Source organism: Thamnophis elegans, chromosome 5 (assembly GCF_009769535.1).
Source record: "Thamnophis elegans isolate rThaEle1 chromosome 5, rThaEle1.pri, whole genome shotgun sequence".
Taxonomy (NCBI): domain Eukaryota; kingdom Metazoa; phylum Chordata; class Lepidosauria; order Squamata; family Colubridae; genus Thamnophis; species Thamnophis elegans.
In genome coordinates, this window is record NC_045545.1 from 34132343 (window position 1) to 34154300 (window position 21958).

Below are 21958 nucleotides of genomic sequence, written 5' to 3' on the forward strand. Positions count from 1 at the left end.
ACCTCAGACACGTGGGTCCTCAATACCATCAGGAGGGGCCTAGTCCTAGAATTTCTGACCTTCCCCCAGAGGAAGTTCATCCGTTGCCCCACTTCCAGGAACCCAGTAAAGAGGGAGCTCATGCAAGCGGAGATTCTTCATCTTCTCCAGATAGAGGTCATAGAACCAGTTCCGAGGGACCAGGAGGGGCGGGGCTTCTATTCCATCCTGTTCTTGGTCCCGAAGAGCTCAGGGGGGTGGAGGGCCATCTTGGACCTGAAAAGCCTGAATCAGCATCTGGCTTACAAGAGGTTCAAGATGCAATCCCTCCACTCCATCCTGGATTGCGTGAGAAAAGGGGATCTACTGACATCGATAGATTTGAAAGAGGCTTACCTGCATGTCCCCATCCATGCTGCACACAGGAGGTTCCTGAGGTTCTGCTCCGAAGGGAAGCATTACCAGTACAAGGCACTCCCCTTCGGGCTCTCGTCAGCGCCCAGAACATTTACCAAGATCCTGGCGGTGGTAGCGGCTTATCTCCGCACTCATCCCGTCCGTCTGGAATGTTATTTGGACGACATAATTATTCATTCTGTCACACCAGAGGAGGCGCGCCGTGATGTCATGCTGACCGTTTGGACGCTGCAACAACATGGATTCTCTGTCAACATGGAGAAGAGCCAGTTCCGTCCATCCATGCGCATACAGCATCTGGGTGCAGTCATCGACTCCAACTCCTGCCAGGTATTCCTGTCTCCAGGCTGCCTGACCAATCTGAGGAGCAGAGTAAAGCACTGCCGTCAGTCCATGTCAGTGCCGATCGTCCAGCTGTCCCAGCTCTTGGGGATCATGATCTCCTGTCTGAAGGTGGTTCCCTGGGCCCAGATGCATGCCAGAGAACTGCAATGGTTTCTCCTTCCAATGCAGAGAACAAAAACCAGCAACTCCCACAGACGCGTGTGCCTCCCGCGGAAGGTGACCCGCTCCCTGGCCTGGTGGAGGCCAAAGGCGGTCATGAAGGGCTGTCTGTTCAAAGAACCAGAAAGAGTCGTTGTGACCACAGACGCCAGCCTTCTGGGGTGGGGCGCCCACTGTCAGGGTCAGCTTGCCCAAGGCCAGTGGCATCAGAGGGAGGCTGCCCACAGCATAAACTGGCTAGAACTGAGGGCAGCCCGACTCGAGCTACGCCGCTTTGCATGTCTGATATAGGGAAGACATGTGCTGATAATGACAGACAATGTGGCAACAAAAGCCCACATAAACAGGCAGAGCGGTACCCATTCAAGGGGGCTCATGCTCGAGGCAGAGGCTCTGGGCAGGTGGGCGGAGCGACATCTGGCTTCTCTCAGAGCAGATCACATCTCCGGAACCAGCAACTGGGAGGCAGACTGGCTGAGCCGACAGCGCATCAATCACTCGGAGTGGCGCCTACACCCGGACCTGTTCCAACAGATCGTGAGGAGATTCGGCAAACCGCAAGTAGACCTCTTTGCCACACATTCCAACACACAACTGCCACGATTCTTCAGCCGCTACCAATCACCATTGGCGGAAGGGACAAACGCACTGAGGTGCGGGTGGCCCCGGGAACTCTTGTATGCATTCCCTCCTCTGCCCCTCATCCCTCAGGTAGTGGCCAAGATCCTGACCGAACGGGCAGAAGGTCTGCTGGTGGCACCGTTCTGGCCCAGGAGGTCCTGGTACGCAGACCTTGTCAGTCTCTCCGTTCAGAGACCGTGGCGAATTCCTCAGGACCAAGTCTCCCTCAGCCAAGGGGCCATCAGTCATCCAGACCCCCAGTGGCTACAACTAGCCGTCTGGCACTTGAGGGGGACCTCCTGAGGAAACAGAACATCTCTGACAAGGTCATACGAACAATACAAGCGTCCAGGAGACCCTCCACTACCAGAATATATGATGCGACTTGGACCAACAGCATTTTCAAGCTGTTACCCCTGAGGACGTGGACAAGGCTATGAGAGCTGTAGGTGCCTCCACATGCGTGCTGGACCCATGCCCCTCCTGGCTGGTTGTTAACAGCAGGGAGGTGACACGGGGCTGGATCCAGGCGGTTGTTGCGCTTCCCTTCGGGAGGGGGTCTTTCCCCCCGCGTTAAAGGCGGCGGTGGTGAGACCCCTCCTGAAGAAACCATCTCTGGATCCAGCCGTTCTAAACAACTATCGTCCAGTCTCCAACCTCCCCTTTGTGGGGAAGGTTGTTGAGAAGGTGGTGGCCTTTCAGCTCCAGCGGTCCTTGGAGGAAGCCAGTTATCTTGATCCATTCCAGTCTGGCTTCAGGCCTGGCTACAGCACAGAAACCGCTTTGGTCGCATTGACCGATGATCTCTGGAGAGCCAGGATGGAGGCCACGCCTCCATCCTGGTACTCCTTGACCTCTCTGCGGCTTTCGATACCATCGACCATGGTATCCTTCTGCAACGACTACGGGAGGTGGGGGTGGGAGGCACTGTTTTACGGTGGTTCTCCTCTTACCTCTCGGACAGGTCGCAGTCGGTGTTAGTCGGAGGGCAGAGATCGACCCCTAGGCCCCTAACATATGGGCTGCCGCAGGGTTCGGTCCTGTCCCCCCTACTTTTTAATATCTACATGAAACCGCTGGGCGAGATCATTCGACGGCACGGGATAAAATACCACCAGTATGCGGACGATACACAGTTGTATCTGTCCGCCCCGTGCCAACTCAATGAAGCGATGGACGTGATGAGCCAGGGCCTTGAGGCTGTTAGAGACTGGATGGGGGTTAACAAGCTTGTACTCAATCCAGATAAGACCGAGTGGCTGTTGTGCTTCCCTCCCACTAATTGGCCAAGTGTTCCATCTCTCAGGCTGGGGGGTCAAATACTACGCCCCTCAGATAGGGTTCGCAACTTGGGAGTCCTCCTGGACCCACAGCTGACTTTTGAACACCATTTGTCAGCTGTGACCAGGGGGGCATTTGCCCAGGTTCGCCTGGTGCACCAGTTGCGTCCCTACCTGAACCGGGAGGCTCTCACAACAGTCACTCGTGCCCTTGTGACCTCTAGGCTGGAGTACTGCAATGTGCTCTACATGGGGCTGCCCTTGAAGAGTATTCGGCGACTTCAGCTGGTCCAGAATGCAGCCACGCGAGCGATCGTGGGTGCACCTCGTTTCACCCGCGTAACACCTATCCTCCGCGAGCTGCACTGGCTGCCTGTTGATCTCCAGGTGCGCTTCAAGGTGCTAGTTGTCACCTACAAAGCCCTTCATGGTATTGGATCTGGGTACTTGAGAGACCGCCTACTGCCAATTACTTCCACTAGGCCAATAAGATCCCATAGACTAGGCCTCCTCCGAATTCCATCAGCCGGTCAATGTCGACTGGCAACTACCCGGAGGAGAGCCTTCTCGGTGGCTGCTCCGACCCTATGGAACGAACTCCCCGTGGAGATTCGTACCCTCACCACCCTCCAGACCTTCCGCGTAGCCCTTAAAACCTGGCTGTCCCGACAGGCCTGGGGCTAAAGACTTCAACCCCACCCGAATAGTATGACTGTTGTGCTTTTTAACGATGTATTGTCTTTATGTGTATAACTTGTTTTGTACTTCCCTCCCCCTGAATTGTGAGCCGCCCTGAGTCCCCTCAGGGAAAAGGGCAGCATACAAATAAAGCTAAAATCAAATCAAATCAAAAATCAAACCACCTTTTCATCATGGTGCAAGGCTAGAGACATTGTTGACTTTTCTGCCTCAGTCCCTCAGACCCTGGACTTCCTACAGGAGGGTCTGGATAAAGGTATGGCACCCAGTACTCTCAGGCATCAGGTTGTGGCGCTGTCAACCATCCTGGCCAGGGGTTCGTCTTGGTCTCTGAACCAGCACCCTCAAATTAAGAGCTTTCTGAAGGGCGCAGCAAACATCAGTCCACCGACGGTCCACCGATACCCGTCCTGGGACCTCCCATTTGTCTTAAGGGCTCTGACGGGTCCCCCGTTTGAGCCTCTGCGTACGTCTAGTCTACGCCACCTGACCATCAAGACTGCCTTTCAGGTGGCTATCACTTCTGCACGCAGGGTGTCCGAACTGGCAGCTCTCTCAGTCAGGGAGGACTTGTGCGTGGTCCACACCGACAGGGTTATATTGAGACTCGATCCTTCATTTACCCCTAAAATTAATTCTCTTTTCCATAGATCTCAAGAGATTATATTGCCTAACTTTTGTCCTAACCCTTCTCACCCTAGAGAGCATAAATGGCACAAGTTGGACGTACGGCGTGCCGTCCGCATTTATGTAAAGAGGACTAAGGAATTCCGTCGTTCCGAGGTGTTCTTCATCTCATTCCTTCCTGGGTCTCTTGGCCCCAAGGTCTTGTCTCACACCGTAGGTCGTTGGCTGCGCGCTTGCAGTAAGCTTGCGTATGAACATCAGGGCAAGAAGGCTCCGTGCAGGGTCACCGCACACTCTACTAGGAGCGCGGCAGCTTCAGCAGCCTGGGCGACCCAGGCATCTGTTCTGGACATTTGCAGGGTGGCCATGTGGGCTTCCCCTACCGCCTTTATAAAAAACTATAAAATAGACACCTTTGCCTCAGCCAAAGCCTCCTTCAGAAGAAGAATTTTGCAAAGAGTCACTGAGACTCCAGAGGCTCTGGTTCCTACCCACCCTGGGACTCAATAGCTTGGGCATGTCCCACGCTTGGACTCTCCAAGCAGCGCACTGGAGAAAGACCATTGGCTTACCTGAGAGTCCAAACCCACCCTGGGGGTTTGTTTACAAACTGTGACTATATTATTGACTGTAACTCTTACTATATGATTGTCCTTTCGTTTTTATACTGAACATGGAGAGGCTAAGGGAGGCGTGTTCAAGAAAAACGTTACTCAGTCCAAGGGCAGATAGGCTGTGTTAATCCACGCTTGGACTCTCCTCGCAGCACCCTGAGAACAACCGTTCAGGTAAGCCAACGGTCTTTCTAAAAACACTTGGTGGATGACCTAATAATTTGTCAGGCAGTTTCATCAAATATCTGTTTGAACTCTAAAATACAGAGGTGACCAGAAAGTGTGATGAGATGGTCACCCTGGGTGACCACTCTGCTTACTAATCTGAGTTGCTCTCTATTTTACTGAGGAGACCCAGAAGATGAGGTGGCAGAAAAAACCTGGAATGTTGATACAGGAAGCCTAGAAACGACTTGACATAAGGCTTCGTGTTTGAGCCTTATAGATACAGTAGAGGTGGCAAAGAATTTCTAATCTTCCACCCTTATTGCAGTAGTGGAGTGTCCCTCGGTGGTCATATTTAGGGTGATTTACAGGTTTTGGGGATTTGAGATTCAAAAAGAGCTTCCTGAGACCACTGTGGGATGTTTGTGAAACACTTTGCTGATAAAATTGTTCAAATTCACCCAGGTCCTGATTCTGTATAGTCTTGAGAGGCTAGATAATACCTTGTGAATTCCACCTGTGATTTTTCTTGCTTATCAGTTTTGTCAAAGTGGAATTGGGTGATCTGTACTCTATGAGCTCTTCTACTTGTATATTAGTTCTATAAGATGAAGGGTAAGGGTGTGTAGGTAGTCTATGACTTATAACCACAATTGAGACAAGAATTTATGTTGCTAAGCAAGGCAGTTGTTAAGTGAATTGCACATGATGTTACTGATTTGCCATCTTGATTAAGTGGTCAAATCCAGCTTCTTAGTTGGGCTGCTTAGTTGGAAGCCGACTGGGAAGGTCGCAAATGATTATCGCATGACCTCAGGATGCTGTAACTGTTGTAAATACATGCCAGTTACCAAGCACCCAAGTTTTGTCATATGACCATGGGGATGCTGCAACAGGAATAAGCCCAAGGACCAGTCAAGTCACTTTTTTCGATGCCATTGTAATTTTCAACAATCATTAAATAAATGGTTGTAAATTGAGGAATACCTGTAATGCATTATTCAGAATGTGGGTCAAGAGGTAGGTAGAAAGATAGATTTGCATAATTTTTGACCAAACTGTATTGTTATAATTGAATAAAACATTTCAATTTTCTTTTAAGTTTTCACATATGCATTTCAACTGCTGATAATCCATTTGAAATAGGCAGCATACAAAATACTATAACAAATTATCTTATCCCACATTCATTAACATTACTTATATTTAGTTCAAGTAAATTACTACTTGAGTTTGAGAATACTTTTTGAAGCTGTTATTGTAGCAAACTAAAAAAAGTATATTAACACTGACCAGCGGGATTCATACTCTTCTTGATCTTCTAGTTTTCTTACTTTCTTCTTAATGATAGGTATTTTCTTGGTATCTATAAAGACTACATTCTCCTAAAGAAAGAAAATCTCTATTAGGTGTTTACATTATTCAACTTAAATCCATTTTTCATTAGAACATTTATCAGTATTATTCATATCTATATTTCTTTATATATAGACAAAACAATGCAATCCAATATCTGCTTTCCAATAATGCAACTGATTTCAAAAAAATGTTAGCCATAGAACAAATATCAGTTATCTATATCTTGAAAATGGCTTAATCTTGCATTCCCTTATATACTGTAACTAGTCCTTGGTTAACAAGCACTCGTTCAGTGACTGTTTAAAGCTGCATTGTGCTGAACAAATGGTACAAGCAGCCCTTGAAGATCTGGCTATCCCACCAGCCCTGTGGTCACAATTATGATCCAGGCACTTGGCGCTTAGCAACAGTTGCAGTTCCACAATCATGATTGCTATTTGCAACCTTCCCTGCCAGCTTCCCACAAGTAAAATCAATAGGGAAGCTGGAAGATTGCAAGATGCTCCTCTAACTCACACTCCTGCAGCTTTTTCTTCCGAGGAGCTCGACTATAAAGGGATTTCATACTCCATAGGGCTTATGCATATCTGTAGCAGCCACCTGTGACACATCCTCATTCACAGCAACCATTCCCAGCACTGCTGCAACTATTCCCCCCACTCCCTGCTGGCCTACTTGCAAACCACATGCAACTTCCTGCTGGCTTCCCCATTGACTTTGCTTGTTGGAACCCAAGAGGAGATCTTTGATCTCACTTAATGACAGAATCAGGGATTGCCATTGCTAAGCAATATAGTCACATGGCATTACATGTTATGACGTTACTGCTTAATGATGGAAAGTCTGGTCCTAATTACTCTTGGTAAGAAATGACTACCTATACAGTTTTTGGAGCAGAATGATTAATTGGTATATTAAATTAATGACATCCTTGGAATTTATCAAACTTTTTCCTATGGAATACAAAAGAGAAAATGCAACAAAAGAGTTTAATCTATGAATTAAACCAAACATTCAAAAATCAAGATACTTTACCCTGTTGCATATTTTGCATACATGATACCGTTCCATTCTCCTTCAATTGAGCAGATGGATTTTTATCATTAGGTGAACTAAAAACAGAAGGAAGGATTAAAATCAGGGGCCACTCGTCAATTGAGTTCAATGCTTAGCTCAGCATGGCACATCAGAACCTCTTCAAGTCAAGCTTGACTCTTATTGATATCACTGACATAACCCTATAATTTTCTGGGATGATTTTTCAATGTCCCTGTCTATCCTACAGTAGTAGTACTGACTAATATTCTCTCATCTCAATATTAACCACCCCAGCCCTACTAAGCATCCAAACCCAGAAAAGTTCAGAAAAGGTCTGGTTAGGTGCTGCTACCTGCTGAGGGGATCTGTCAAAAATCCTTAAAACTGCATTCCCTAAACTGGTCACCTGCAGTTGACTGTAATTATTATTTCCAACTTAGATGGCTATACTGTATGGTACAATACAGTAAAGTCATGAAACTGCTTTTCACTTATTTTAGTCATGTCATGTGGGAAACCAGGCCCTAAAAAAACACTTTGGCTGGACATTGTCAAAGTTGACACAAGCCAAAACATACAAAAACTGAAGAAACAGTGTAAGATCGAAAGATGTGGAGAGACTGGCCAGAGAATCATCAAAGGGTCAGAATTGATCATCATCATTATCATGGCTGTACTAAGATATTTTGAGGGCACCAGATTATGGAATATTAAAAGTAGTTTCCAGCAGTTCTATTATATTTTTATATCAGAACTTTGAAATGACAGCGACTTTTAAAATCCATCCATATATATATATACTTACAATATTTCTGCTGTTACTTTGTGCTTCTTCCCCCCATAGAAAGGTTTTGTGTGGAATATTATATTAGTATTATAGCCTGTCTTAGAACAGCTAATGTTGCACTCTCCTCCCAGCTCTATCCATGGCACTGTGAGAATAGATCTGTCAAAAAAATCAATTCAGATTGTTCAATAGCTAGGAAGACAAAAAAAATTATCACTTATAAAATTACTGAAAACTAGAATTACTTGCCTTGCATAGCCATTGGGGAAGGTTAAAATGTAATGTTCATCATAATCTAAGCATGATACACACCCTGTAAAAAATAACAGTATGGGATTGTTCCATTTTTTATAGAGAGAAAGGAAAATAATAAGGATTAAAATAAGGTGAACAAAAATAACCTGTCAGGTTATGTTTCTGCAGACCACTCATTCCCCCACCCTGTCACCAAAAGCAGAATGGCTATATTTAGCTCTCAAAAGATATGTTTTTATTTTACTTGAACACAATCTAAGCCCGACACCCCGAAGCGAAAATTTTAGCCTTGCCTTTTCCAATAATGACGATTTCATGCCCCCTACCCACCCCATAGGTAATAATAATAAAAAAAAAGAGCAGCAGTGGTTGCCATCCCTGAACCGAACAAATGACCGAACAAATTGCTACTTTGGAAATTCTAGTTGAAATTGGTTTTTAACAGCAAACCAGTAGCATAAGAATTAGAAAAAAGTTAACTTGTGATTTTATTGCTTTTCATATTTAAGTGATGAACCATAGTATTTTTCTTCAAAATAAAATCCTCTAACTTAAATATCCCTGCTAAAATTACATCTGCAGAGTATTTCAATAAAGGCCAACAAAATCAGGTTAATAAAAATCAAGTTTGTGATAACTATCACTTTTTTTTAATACTATCATCAAAGCTTTTCTTCTGGATGTTCTACAAATAATTATTATGATTGATTAAAAGTCTTCAGCAGAATTTTAAGCAAGCAGGGAATGAGCAATATGCTGGTACATACTACCACTACTTTCCAATGGCTTGTACTTGATAATAATAAGCAAGTCAAAAACTTCTTACTCTGAGAGAAAACACTAAAATGGACAGAACTGACCCCAGACAACTAACTGCATCTGTTAATAGTCAATGATAATGAGCAAAGCAATGTGAATTCTGGTTTATCCTTTTATAGGAACCATTGCAAGAGAATACTGAATTATTTGTTCTCAGTTAACGTCAGATAAGCAGTATCAGTAGCTCTCATTGCTCATTAAGATAAGAATCAACTATGACAATCTAATATGTGACAGCAACTTATAGGTCTCCAGATGCTACTCCCATCACTCTCATCACTGTATCAAAACTGGCTAGAGTTCATTAAATTGTCTTTAATGGAAAACCAGATATTGCCTGTTGTTGGGTTGATTAAACAAACCCACATTTTCTTATATTAACACAGAAAGACAGAAAATATCAATAAGTTACAATCCATGCAAGTCACAAAAATTCCTCTACCAAACACCAAAAATTAGTAAAAACACTCAGAATTAGTGTTTTTAATAGTTTAGAAGTATTGTTATTAGCAGTCAGAGGCTATCTCTATTAGGAAAAAACAAATATATACATACTTGTCAAAAATACTTTATAATTATAGAATTAAAACTCAGGTTTAAATTCAGATACAATGACATACCCTGGCCTATATTATGAACACCAATAGACATTCCCAAGAACTTTGATTTGGTCCAGATGTGAGCATTGAATTGAATTTTCTTCCTGGAACATTCTGCATAAAATGCTGAAACTTAAAAGGACAAATAAATATGGTAAACTATAGTGCAGGAAATAAACACAAAACACATTTGCTTTCCCAGTAAGAAATCTGGAGAAAAAATCGCTGAAGTTTCAAAATGAAAACAGCAACAATAGTTTTTAAAATAATTTACAAACAAAATAACTTACTTGGAGGGTGATGAGAAACTTGTTCTGCTACAAATGTCACATTATTTGGGGAAACCCATGGAAGAGGTCCATCTGCAATTGTCTCCTGCAAAACAGATTCCAAACTATGCATGATACACATTTCTTTTTGTACACAAGATATTTACAAATATTCTAGATCTAAAGTTATATTTAAAAAATAGAAAAATAAATTTATGTCTGTAACCGAGTTACTAAAAACTCCACGTATCTATCAAATTCCCTTAAAGAAGAACTGAAAGGAGGCTTGGGTTAATGTAATAGCTGTCTTTCAAAGTAGGTGCTACATTAGTATGATTTTTAAAAATAAATATATAAACAACACTTCAGTATGCTTTAATATGGACAATATGTATTTTCCACGTTTAAAATTACATGTAAAATGAAGATTTTAAGCACTTAAGACTTTAAAATTGTCACCTACCCCTCTGTCCTTATGTGAGAATAGTGAGATCACAGAATATTTTTTAGGAAAATAGTAATTAAATAACTGGACCAGAGCATATTGGCATATTGTATAATATAAAAAACCTAATTTGTAAATTAAATCTTTAAGTTTGAACCTCTAAATATATAAGGAATCTTCTTTATTGGAAAATATTGAATTTGTGCAGTATTCTTATAATCTCTTCAGGAAGTTATTGAAATAGATTTTACTGATATTTTAAAAAAGTAAACAAGTAGTCCTCAACTTACGTCCACAATTGAGTTCAAAATTTATGTTGCTAGGTGAAACAGTTGCTAAGTGAAACAGTTATTAAGTGGATTTTGCCCCATTTTATGATCTTTCTTGCCACAGTTGTTAAATGAATCACTGCAGTTAAGTTAGTAATATGATTGTTAAGTGAATCTGGCTTCACCATTGACTTTGCTCGTCAGAAAGTTGCAAAAGGTGTTCACATGATCCAACCATCATAAATTTGAACCAGCTGTCAATCCAAATCTTGATCATATGACCATGGGGATGCTGCAATATTTATAAGTGTGAAAAGTGTGAAAAATGGTTGTGTCGCTTTTTTCAGTGCCGTTGAAACTTTGAATGCAATAGCAATAGCAGTTAGACTTATATACCGCTTCATAGGGCTTTCAGCCCTCTCTAAGCGGTTTACACAGTCAGCATATTGCCCCCAACAACAATCCGGGTCCTCATTTTACCCACCTCGGAAGGATGGAAGGCTGAGTCAACCCTGAGCCGGTGAGATTTGAACAGCCGAACTGCAGAACTGCAGTCAGCTGAAGTAGCCTGCAGTGCTGCATTTAACCACTGCGCCACCTCGGCTCGGCTTTAGTGAATGGTCACTAAACAAATAGTTGTAAGTTGAGACTACCTGTACTTCAAATATGAGAAAATCTACCACTTTCATTTTTTGTAGACAGTATAAATAAAACTTAATAGTAGGAAAAGCTCCTATCCGGGGTTAGTTTTCTAATTCTCCATCCTTATAGTTTTCTATTATTCTTCCCTTCACACCACATTTCAAACTTGAGTTTGCTGTTAGAAAAATATGGTAGAAAAATACACACACAGACACATGTTTTCGTAGATTTTCACGGGTGTAGGTATGCTGGTCTTGTTGTATTCTGGTCTTTTCCTGTGTAGGATTGAGATTGTCTTGGCAACGTTTCGGCGAGGTCTCACTCGCCATCTTCAGGCTGGTGTTTTCGGCTTCGTGTTTGGGTGAGTAAAGCATGGTTGTTTCCAAAGACGGCAGCTCCGACCACGCTTTACTCACACAAACACGAAGCCAAAAACACCAGCCTGAAGATGGCGAGTGACACCTCGCCAAAACGTTGCCAAGACAATCTCAATGTTACACAGGAAAAGACCCGAATATATGTTTTCTGAGGTTTTCGCGGGTGTTAGTATGTAGGTCTCTAGTTGTTCGGGTTTTCCTCCCACGTAGAATTGGAGATGTCTTGGCGACGTTTCGACGAAGTCACATTCGTCATCTTCAGGCTGCTGCTGACTACTTCAGGTTTGGTGTTTCCAGGAGTAGTGCTACTCCTGGAAACTACTCCTGGAAACACCAAACCTGAAGTAGTCAGCAGCAGCCTGAAGATGACGAATGTGACTTCGTCGAAATGTCGCCAAGACATCTCCAATTCTACGCGGGAGAAAACCCGAACAACTAGAGACCTACACACACACACACACACACACACACACACACACACACACATATATATATATATATATATATATATATATGTTTTTTATTTGTGCTGATAATAGAAGTTAGCTTCCTCCCATAATTGGGCTTACCAGGGGTTGTGACACTAATATGTATGTATGTATGTATGTATGTATGTATATATATATATATATATGTTATATTTATGCTGATAAATAAATAAAGGGAGACTAGTATAGATCTATTTCAAGCTATTTAGCTCTCATCAGCTAGCCATACCCAAGTTTAGTTAAATAGCTTGAAATAGATCTATACTAGTCTCCCTTTATTTATTTATCAGCATAAATATAACAAATGTAACAAAAAAGGCAACAGTAAAAAATATTGGGTTTCTGTCTGGATGGTCTCTTGTGACGAGCCTAATGACAGAGAGTGGAAGTGTGACCTTCCTCCCATACTTGGGCATACCAGGGGTTGTGACTTTAAGTATATACCTCCCACCCTGGCTGGCTGATAAAGGAGTCATTCTCTGTAGCTCAAATGGTTAACTCCCTGCCTGGGAGGCAATAGAGCACAGGTTCGATTCCCAACTTGGGTATGGCTAGCTGATGAGAGCTAAATAGCTTGAAATAGATCTATACTAGTCTCCCTTTATTTATTTATCAGCATAAATATAACAAATGTAACAAAAAAGGCAACAGTAAAAAATATTGGGTTTCTGTCTGGATGGTCTCTTGTGACGAGCCTAATGACAGAGAGTGGAAGTGTGACCTTCCTCCCATACTTGGGCATACCAGGGGTTGTGACTTTAGTATATATATATATATATATATATATATATATATATATATATATATATATATATATATATATATATATATATATATATATATATGATTTTTTACAACCCCTGGTAAGCCCCAATTATGGGAGGAAGCTAACTGCTTCCATCATCTGTCAATCGGCTCGTCATAAGAGTCCATCACGACAGAAACCCAATATTTTTACTGTTGCCTTTGTTATATTTGTGTTTTTTTATTTGTGCTGATAAATAAATAAAGGGAGACTAGTATAGATCTATTTCAAGCTATTTAGCTCTCATCAGCTAAAATCTAATAGATACCTTTCACCCTGGCTTCGCTGATAACGGATAAGAGCCTGTGGCCTAATGGCTAAGAGTTCTGCCTAGTATGTAATATAGCCCAGGTTCAAATCCCAGTAAGGGTATGGCTAGCTGATGAGAGCTAAATAGCTTGAAATAGATCTATACTAGTCTCCCTTTATTTATTTATCAGCACAAATAAAAACACACACACACACACACACACACACACACACACACATATATATATATATATGGTCCGATAATCAGCATAAGATGTACACACGTTTGTGAAGTTCTAAATAAAATACTGACCCCAGTAGAAAAATATTTGCAAATTCAAATCCAGGTTATAATCCACATTATCCTGACAGTCAGAATGGGCATTCTTCACTGTGAGTATATACAAACATTATATAGAAAATGTAATCTTCAATAAGTCTACAATTCACTACAATTATACTACATCAAATACTACTTGGAAAATTACTGACAGTCTCTATTACCCTGTATGAGGGAAAGCTTAAGGTAAGGGAAATGAAATGCAAAGAATTCTAAGAGTCAGTTTTAGATTTATGTTATTTATTCAACATATATCTCTATTCAGACATCAACACACTGACCATAAACTGATCACCATGTTTCAGCCGAAATGATTTCATTATTAGCATACATAAAGTTTGAGGATATGGCAACTCCAAACATTACAATGAACTCCTTGAAGAAAAAGTTAAATGTAAACCCAATAAATAATCAGTAAACCAGATAATGGCTATGAAAAAACTATGAGAAAACAAATGGCATAAAACATATAATGGTTTGATGTGAAACCTACAAATTCACATTTAAAGTTGAATGGCTTATATACCCAAATTTTTTCTTACTTCAAATATAATCCAATTAGGAAATTATTGAGAGGTGATTCTCAATAGAGGAAAAAAAGATTTAAAAAACACCAAGTGTAGGAACTGTGTTTACAAAATACAATTCACAGGATGCATTCTATAATAATGTATCATTTCATTGCCAAGTGGTTCCTCTCACCATGGCTATGAGCCATCTTTTGCGGTTTGTTTTCTGGCAGTTATATTGTTCAAATATGATACAAAGACTTCTACTTTCCATGGCTTTTAGCTGAAAGTGTCATGCAGATATATAGCTATTTTACTAACCGTATTTTCTTCTTGTTCAGCACTTGGCAGTAACCAATGGCATCGGAAGGTTTCTCCCAAGATAGGATTGTAAGGTTTTTTTGCAACAGATCCTTTCCTTCCTGCATGGAAAGCTGAGAGGTACCATTTTACCACTTGAATCATACGATCTTTTGGATCTTTGTAGTCACTAATGCTAAAGAAAACAGAAAAGAATTATTTTACTTTGAAATTAAATATAAATATTACCTCAAGATTTTTAATTCCAAATGGAAAAAATGTTTCTATGATTACCAGAAAGGCAAATTGTTTGTGTGTGTGTGTGTGTAACCAATGAAACAGATGTGACTAAGTTTGTATGCAGCACAAAGTATTATCAAATGTGCATGTGGTAATAAGGGAGAAAACCAGTGTATGATCAAAAATTTAATACCTCACAAATAAATCCGGATGCGCAAAGAAGTCTGCATACATTTCTAATAGTGACCTTCTTTCCAAAATAAAAGTTGGAAGAACCACCTGAGGAAAGAGAAAACTTAGCAAGTTCAAATTACAAAATCAGATTAATTTCAATGAAAGTGATGTTAAATTTCAAGGCAGTATAACTGCCTTATAGACATCCTGTGTTTAATTAGCATTTGCTCAAACCAAATAAAATACTTCATTTATGGTCTCAAACCAATAAAACACAATTTAAAATATAGACAAACCACTTATAAACTGATTTCATAAATTGTCAGTTCTACCTAGGTGTTGAATACAAACTTTTTATTTCATATAAAAGTTAATATGCCTCATATTTTAATCTTTATATGAGTAATAATTTCCAAGAATTCAAAGAATCTCACCTTTGTTAGGTCCATTCCTAACCTAACTTGCGATAATAGGTGCATGATAACACTTTTGTGTTCTTCCACTGACTCCCCTTCAACATCATCATCTCTGTCATCATGAGGATCAAAAAGATCTGGAAAAAATAAATGCATCCCTATAATTTCCTGGCCACATTTCAAAAATACAAGAAGAAAATAAAATTTATTTAAATTATTTAAAAAATCTACAGTATATCAGCATGCTGGAACTGGTACTGAAGTTATTAAGAACCTAAATAATTTGTGAATTTCTCTTACCAGCATCATTTGTCCCATTAGACACTGAAGAGTTGAGGGACTCTGCTGTATCTGGGCGTTTCATGCTACTCCCAGTGTTGCTACGTGTTAGAATTGTTCCAGATCCTGAGGGGCTATGGAAAAATACAAAATTCTTATAGCTGAATATAGAATATATTTGAGATAATTTGAAATATAATCAAATTTGAAAGAACTTTCATACTATTGTATGTATATACCTGGAAAAAAGATTAAATATATGCCAACTTAAATATGTAGAGTAAGCTTAGGGAACAGAACAGAGACGAAAGAAAAGCAGTTTACATTTGTATAGCAAGTTCAAACAAACAATCACACAATTTGTATCCAAAAAATTAAGAAGCCTTCTTATAAAAGACTATCCCTCTACATCTGTAGTCATACTAAATTGTTTAGAACTGGGAATACACTAAGTACAACAGCTCATGGATAAAAAGCCAATCTTGAAAATGCAAACAGAGAGACTGATCAAATGCTTCCCAGGAGTTAATTGCTACAATAATATTACTTCACTATATGAATGATGCATAAGCAAGGGACAATTTCAGAGCCAAAATTGTTTGTGTACATATAGAGACTGTACAAAAGTTAGCTATCCACAATACATTATGGAAAAGATTCAGGGGCTGATATACAGTATGTGTCATTTTGCAAATTCTTAGGAGGAAATAATTGTCTGCATACTTTTTTATCACTTACTCCAAACATCTCTTTGGGGATGAACTAGTCTGATAGAATTCATCAGCATCATAAAATTCATCTTCACTACTAGAATAAGAAAAGTCTGGAACTGTATTTGGAGAAAGATTGACGTGGCTTGGAGAAGTTAAACTGCTGCTGGGTGCTGACTGTCCACTTCCTGTAAAGATTATGCATGTAAATAAATTCCCAAGTGTTTCTGATATTTAATACATTATTTTTTACTGTGACTCAAGTTAAGCTAATGTACTGAATTTAAGTCTGATCATCAAAATAGAATAAGGAAAAGCATATGTACTTTTTCACCTATTAAAAAAATATTTTGAGAACGTAACAGTATAAATCAAAGTGTTTGTATACAGTTGATACAAATATTTAAACAAGTAAACCAAGACAACCAATACAGAGGTACGGTAACTAATATCTCTCCTTTAAAGACCCAGTTATATAAAAATAATGGATAGAAAGCTAACATATTTATTCCTATGAATGCTTCTAGATCTCATAAACAATATAAAAGAACACAAAATAAGATGGGCTGGAAAGGAATATTCTAAAATGCTGAAAGGGATAGCAGATAAGAGTTCTAAACATTTGCCTTGCTAAGCAATTTTTATTATGCTATAAGTATGCCGTTCACTTTAAAAATTAAGCTGCTCTCATTTGTAACAATTTGGAATCGCTGATAGAATCATATGTTCATCAGATGCAAATTTCATATATTTCCATATAATTGTCCATATCATAAAAGGATACTTAATGTTCTTCTTTTAAACCCTTACACTAAATTAGATGATGTTGGTAGTTATTAGATAGATATTTATTTAATTTCTATCCTGTCACAATCAAACAACTTTCATTTGAGCAGTAGCATTGTAAGTATGGAATACCACCTCCAAAGAGAACCTGAGGGTATTTTAAACAAGGCAGGATCGTCATTCTTTGCTATGGATAACTGTATCTAAAGGAATTAGTAAAAACATGCTTCATTAGCAAAGCTATTCGTGTACTCTTCATAAACAAAACTCCTTTGAAAATAAAGTTCCATATTTAACAAGGCAACAGAAGATTGTTGGGGTATACCTGTACTATTTGGTGTTGGAGTCTGATTATTTCCAAGTAATGCTACCACAGGTCCAACAGGCAGGGATGATGGTCGCTGTTCTGATTTGCAAAGTTGAGCTGGTTCTGAAAACATTAAACAAATCACTTCACTTTTTTATTTTTACTTCTATTCACTCTCCTTGAGACTTATTTAGTCCTTTTAATTCACCTCCATTCCTTTATTTTTCTCAAAATGACTCTGCATTTTAGCCAATAAAGGAGAATATTTGTAGCTCAGGGTTGAAAAGATGGGTCTTTGGTGCTCTCCGAGCTTGGTTGTTTTCTTGAAGATGTTTCATTACTCAAACTAAATAACATCATCAGTGATAGTAAGGAATGAGTTTTGCTCTCTGTTTATAATCTAGTGGCTTGCCCCCTCAGTGTTGGTGGAGGTATTCCAGGTTCTTTGGTTGGGCTGTTTACTGTTGGTCTGTTTGGTAGTTTCCCGATTGGGAAGCAACAATCAGGTAAACAATACCCCAATCAAGGAACTAAAGCCTTACTACAACATATTTCCTTCAAAATGGCAGGAGCAACTGGGGAAATTGGAAAAATATTGTTGACTCTACTACAATGCGTCCTCTATATGGCTAGAACTTTTATGGACCACTTGAAAATGTGAACAATGGTTGGACATTCCAATTTTAATTTACAATGGATTAGCAATTCTATATGTCACAAATCAAAATTTCCTTTCTGCATTTGGTGAAAATAAATGGAAAGAGATGAAAAATATTTTTAAAGCATTTAATAGGTATTAGTTTATATACAAGACAGTATTTTTTAAAAAAAAAAACTATACCTGGAGGTAAGACAGTTTGCGTAGGCATTGTGCTATTCACTGAAGATTCCAAGAGACTAGGTGGATATATTGCATCAACAGGATTAATAGTGCTCTGTGATATAAAAAACAGATGAACTTTTTTTGAGAACCACAGTAAAATATGATTTGTGCAGGAAGTCAGTCCTGAGAAACAAAATTAAATGGTTTTATCACATCAGTAGTCTATAAAAATAACAATTACAGTCCATTAAAGTTAATTTAGTTGCTTTAGTATCATAAAGCCAGGATTCCTGCTTTAAAGTTTAATTTGCTGATGTGATGGCAACACTAAAAAAATTACAAGTCTTTAGAGATACAGTTTATTATTTTGTTTATGCAACCCAACAATATTATCAGTCAAGATGCTGAATTTGTCAAGCATCTTGAAGAACTATGAACATATACCATCGGACTGAGTATTTCAGTCTGATTATGAAAGCTCATGTAGACGAAATGGGGGGAAAAGGTGCTTGATCTGTGGTGAAACATATGGTAACACTTCACCACTCTTTTTAAAAAACTTTTTGATTGAAATGATCAGACAAATAATTCTTTAAAGCTTTCTCATGGCCAAATCTTGATGCAGGAATGAAACCTTTTTTATTAAAATCAGGTAATGAACATATGATGTCAAATTCTGATGTTCTAAAGAAAAAAAAGTCAGCAAAGTTTCCACCTAGTTAAATAACTACTATATAAATTGGTTATTCCTACACTAGTGGACAGGATGTGTCCTCAATCATATATCTAACATTCAATTGGGTGACTAGACTCAAGGGAAGAAACTATGAGACCTAGGTTATTTTGTGTAGAAATTGTATCACATTGCTAATATTGGGGAAAGGGAACTATACTCTCCAGCAATTATGAAGTAAAATTCCCAGCATTTATCACAATTGGGCCATATTGGCTGGACTGCCAAAATTTGTACAAGTCCTCGACCTATAATAGTTTGTTTAGTGACTGTTCAAAGATACAACATGACTGAAATAAGTGACTTATGAGCGTTTTCTCACTCTTATGACAGTTGCAGAATCCTTATGGTCACCATATTCAAATTCAGACACTGGGCAACTGACTCATATTTATGATGGTTGCAGTGTCTCAAGGTCATGTGATCAGGACTACATGGACTTCAGAGCATTGAAGGGTTACAGATTCCCACATCAGCATTATGTGAAATAGCATACAACTGCCATATCATCATTATGCAGTTTACTTTCCTTTACTCATGCAGGAATCAGTTTCTCCTTCATTAGCCACAATTCTGAATGTGCTGTTCCCAAGTTGAAAAGCAACATAAATACCTCTAGTGTTTCAGAAAACAACATAATCTATATTTGCAATTTGCAGAACACACTATCAGGAAAGTAGTATGTTATATTAGAGCAAACAGAAGAATACAATTTAAACATTTAGGAAAATAATCGAATCCAGTAGCATTTGCTTAGAATGAAGAAGTCTTGAGTTTCAAAGCAAAAGAAAAACCAGAACAATAACAACTCAGTTCATACAGAAAAGGGATATAGAGCATGGGTTTCCAGCAGTCAGCATCAACAGTAAAAATTAAGGAGAACTCATGAAAAGATGAAGGGAAAGTACAGGTTGTTCAAGAGTAGCAAAAGCAGAACGTATTTTTGTTGCCCAAATTATTAGCAAGGATGGTAGCCGTCCATAATAAAAATGAATTTTTCAGAGTGAATAGTCAATTAAGGTCAACCTTGGTAATTGGATACACTTCTTAAAATAAGTAAGCTAAAGAAATTTCAGGTCCAATTACTTTAAAAAAATGACATATAATGGAACAATTATAGTAACTGTATCTTCCATTTAAAATGGAACAGCTTTATTCCCACAAACATGACACAGTCAGTAACAATTACAAACTGGAAAAGAAGAAATCAGTGATGGTCCATTATTTTCAGTGAACAATTTGCTTTCATTATGAAAAAAACTTGTATCTGAATCTAATCTGAAATATTTCAATGACACTTATGAACTAGATATATAGTAGAATCTTGCACATAATTATTTTATTACTTCCAGGTGCTCTTATAGTATTTCGTTGTTCACTTCCTCCCTGTTCTTAAATTAATACAAAACCAAATACCTTAAACTATAAAGCATAGTACCAAAGTATCTAATATTAAGCAGCCAGTCAGTTATCTCAGTATCTAAAATTAAACTACATCACAAAATAGGGGTACATTCATACTAGCAAGTACTAATTGCAGTTAAATTATGTGAATTAAAGGAAGGCCTTCTATATAAATTAATGTTGTTAGCTTATTTTAAGACTAATATTTTCCTACAATTTCTCTATCATGGAAATAAAATTGTAGTCTCCTTAACATCACAAGAGAAGTGAAAATTGTTTGTTTGTAGAAGATCAGCAGTAAGCACCAAGAACTGGAAAACTGTTTCTGGAATTTTCCAATCCATTCTGTAACTTTTCCAATAATCATTGTAATGCCAGTCATAAAACTAAAGCTGTAAAGTATAGAATTTAGTAAAAATTGTATTATATATTTAAAGTAAATTTTAATTAGCTTAAGCCATACTAAAAAAAAATTCAAGCATTCATTCTTCTTACCTACTTTAGTGTATTATGTTTACATTTGTACAGCAAAAGATCTATATGATAGAGATTAGCACACATTACAGAATAATTATGCCAATCAGAACTACTAGTTTCTGAAAATATATTGTGTTTATATTATTGAACTGATCCAAACATGCAATTTCTACATGTTACTTTTTTTTTGGGGGGGGGGGATATTAAACTAATGTTTAAATTAATACTACATCATGCATATTGGAAAATTAATCAACACAAGTTGAGTACAGGTGACTTACAATCATTCATTTAGTGACTGTTCGAAGTTTACAACAGCACTGAAAACAGTGGCTTATGACCATTTTTCACATACAGCCATTGCAGCATCCTCATGGTCACAAATTCAAATTCGGATGCTTGGCAACTGGTTTCTACTTATGACGATTGCAGTGTTCTTGGGTCATGTGTCACCTTTTGCGATCTTGTAACAAAGTCAATTTAATAGAAGATTGCAAAAGGTGATACATGAGGGAAGCCAAATTCACTTTACAACTGTGTTACTAATTTAACAACTGCAGTGATCCACTTAACAACTGTGGAAAGAAGGTTCATAAAATGTGCCAAAACTCGCTTAACAGCTGTCTCACTTAGCAATGGAAATTCTGGGCTCGATTGTGATCATAAGTCAAGGATTATCTGTACTTTTAGAATGGAAGTGATGATCCCATTTTAAGGAGGTTAAGAGGCAAAGTACTCCAGAAACATGCTTAATGTTGTCTTATGCATTCTGGGTTCAATATTTTGGTTTCAACCAAAATTAATTATTATGTTTAACACTGCTCTATCTTCAAGACCACCTGAAGACTAAACTGATTCAACATTGCCCACTGAAGTAATGTTTTACACGTTCCACTGGTTGCTTCCTGGATCAATTCAGTCTTGATTTTGACACTTGGATCCTAAATACTTTAAAAATATCATTTTTTTATATTTAAAGCTGTAAAGCTACCAATCTATTGTACTAAAGAAAATGAAACCCTTACTATCTTCTAATAATGCATTGCAATTTTCTCTAAATTGGTAAATCAGCATATTTATCCAATCAGCATATTATCCAATATATACCTCTTAAGTTTAATACTAAATCATGACTATTAGTATGAGTACAGAC

At 38.8% G+C, this 21958-nt stretch overlaps 1 protein-coding gene across 1 annotated transcript in view; it reads right to left on the minus strand.

Moving 5' to 3' along the window:
* Positions 1–21958, minus strand: part of OSBPL9 (oxysterol binding protein like 9) — a 71534-nt gene that overhangs the window by 3812 nt on the left and 45764 nt on the right. Inside the window, 14 exon segments of the mRNA XM_032217629.1 lie at positions 6200–6292; positions 7301–7364; positions 7367–7377; positions 8109–8249; positions 8340–8403; positions 9785–9895; positions 10054–10138; positions 14478–14652; positions 14890–14975; positions 15305–15423; positions 15587–15699; positions 16304–16463; positions 17387–17491; positions 18210–18303. Of these exon segments, the coding sequence (XP_032073520.1) occupies positions 6200–6292; positions 7301–7364; positions 7367–7377; positions 8109–8249; positions 8340–8403; positions 9785–9895; positions 10054–10138; positions 14478–14652; positions 14890–14975; positions 15305–15423; positions 15587–15699; positions 16304–16463; positions 17387–17491; positions 18210–18303 (1421 nt within the window).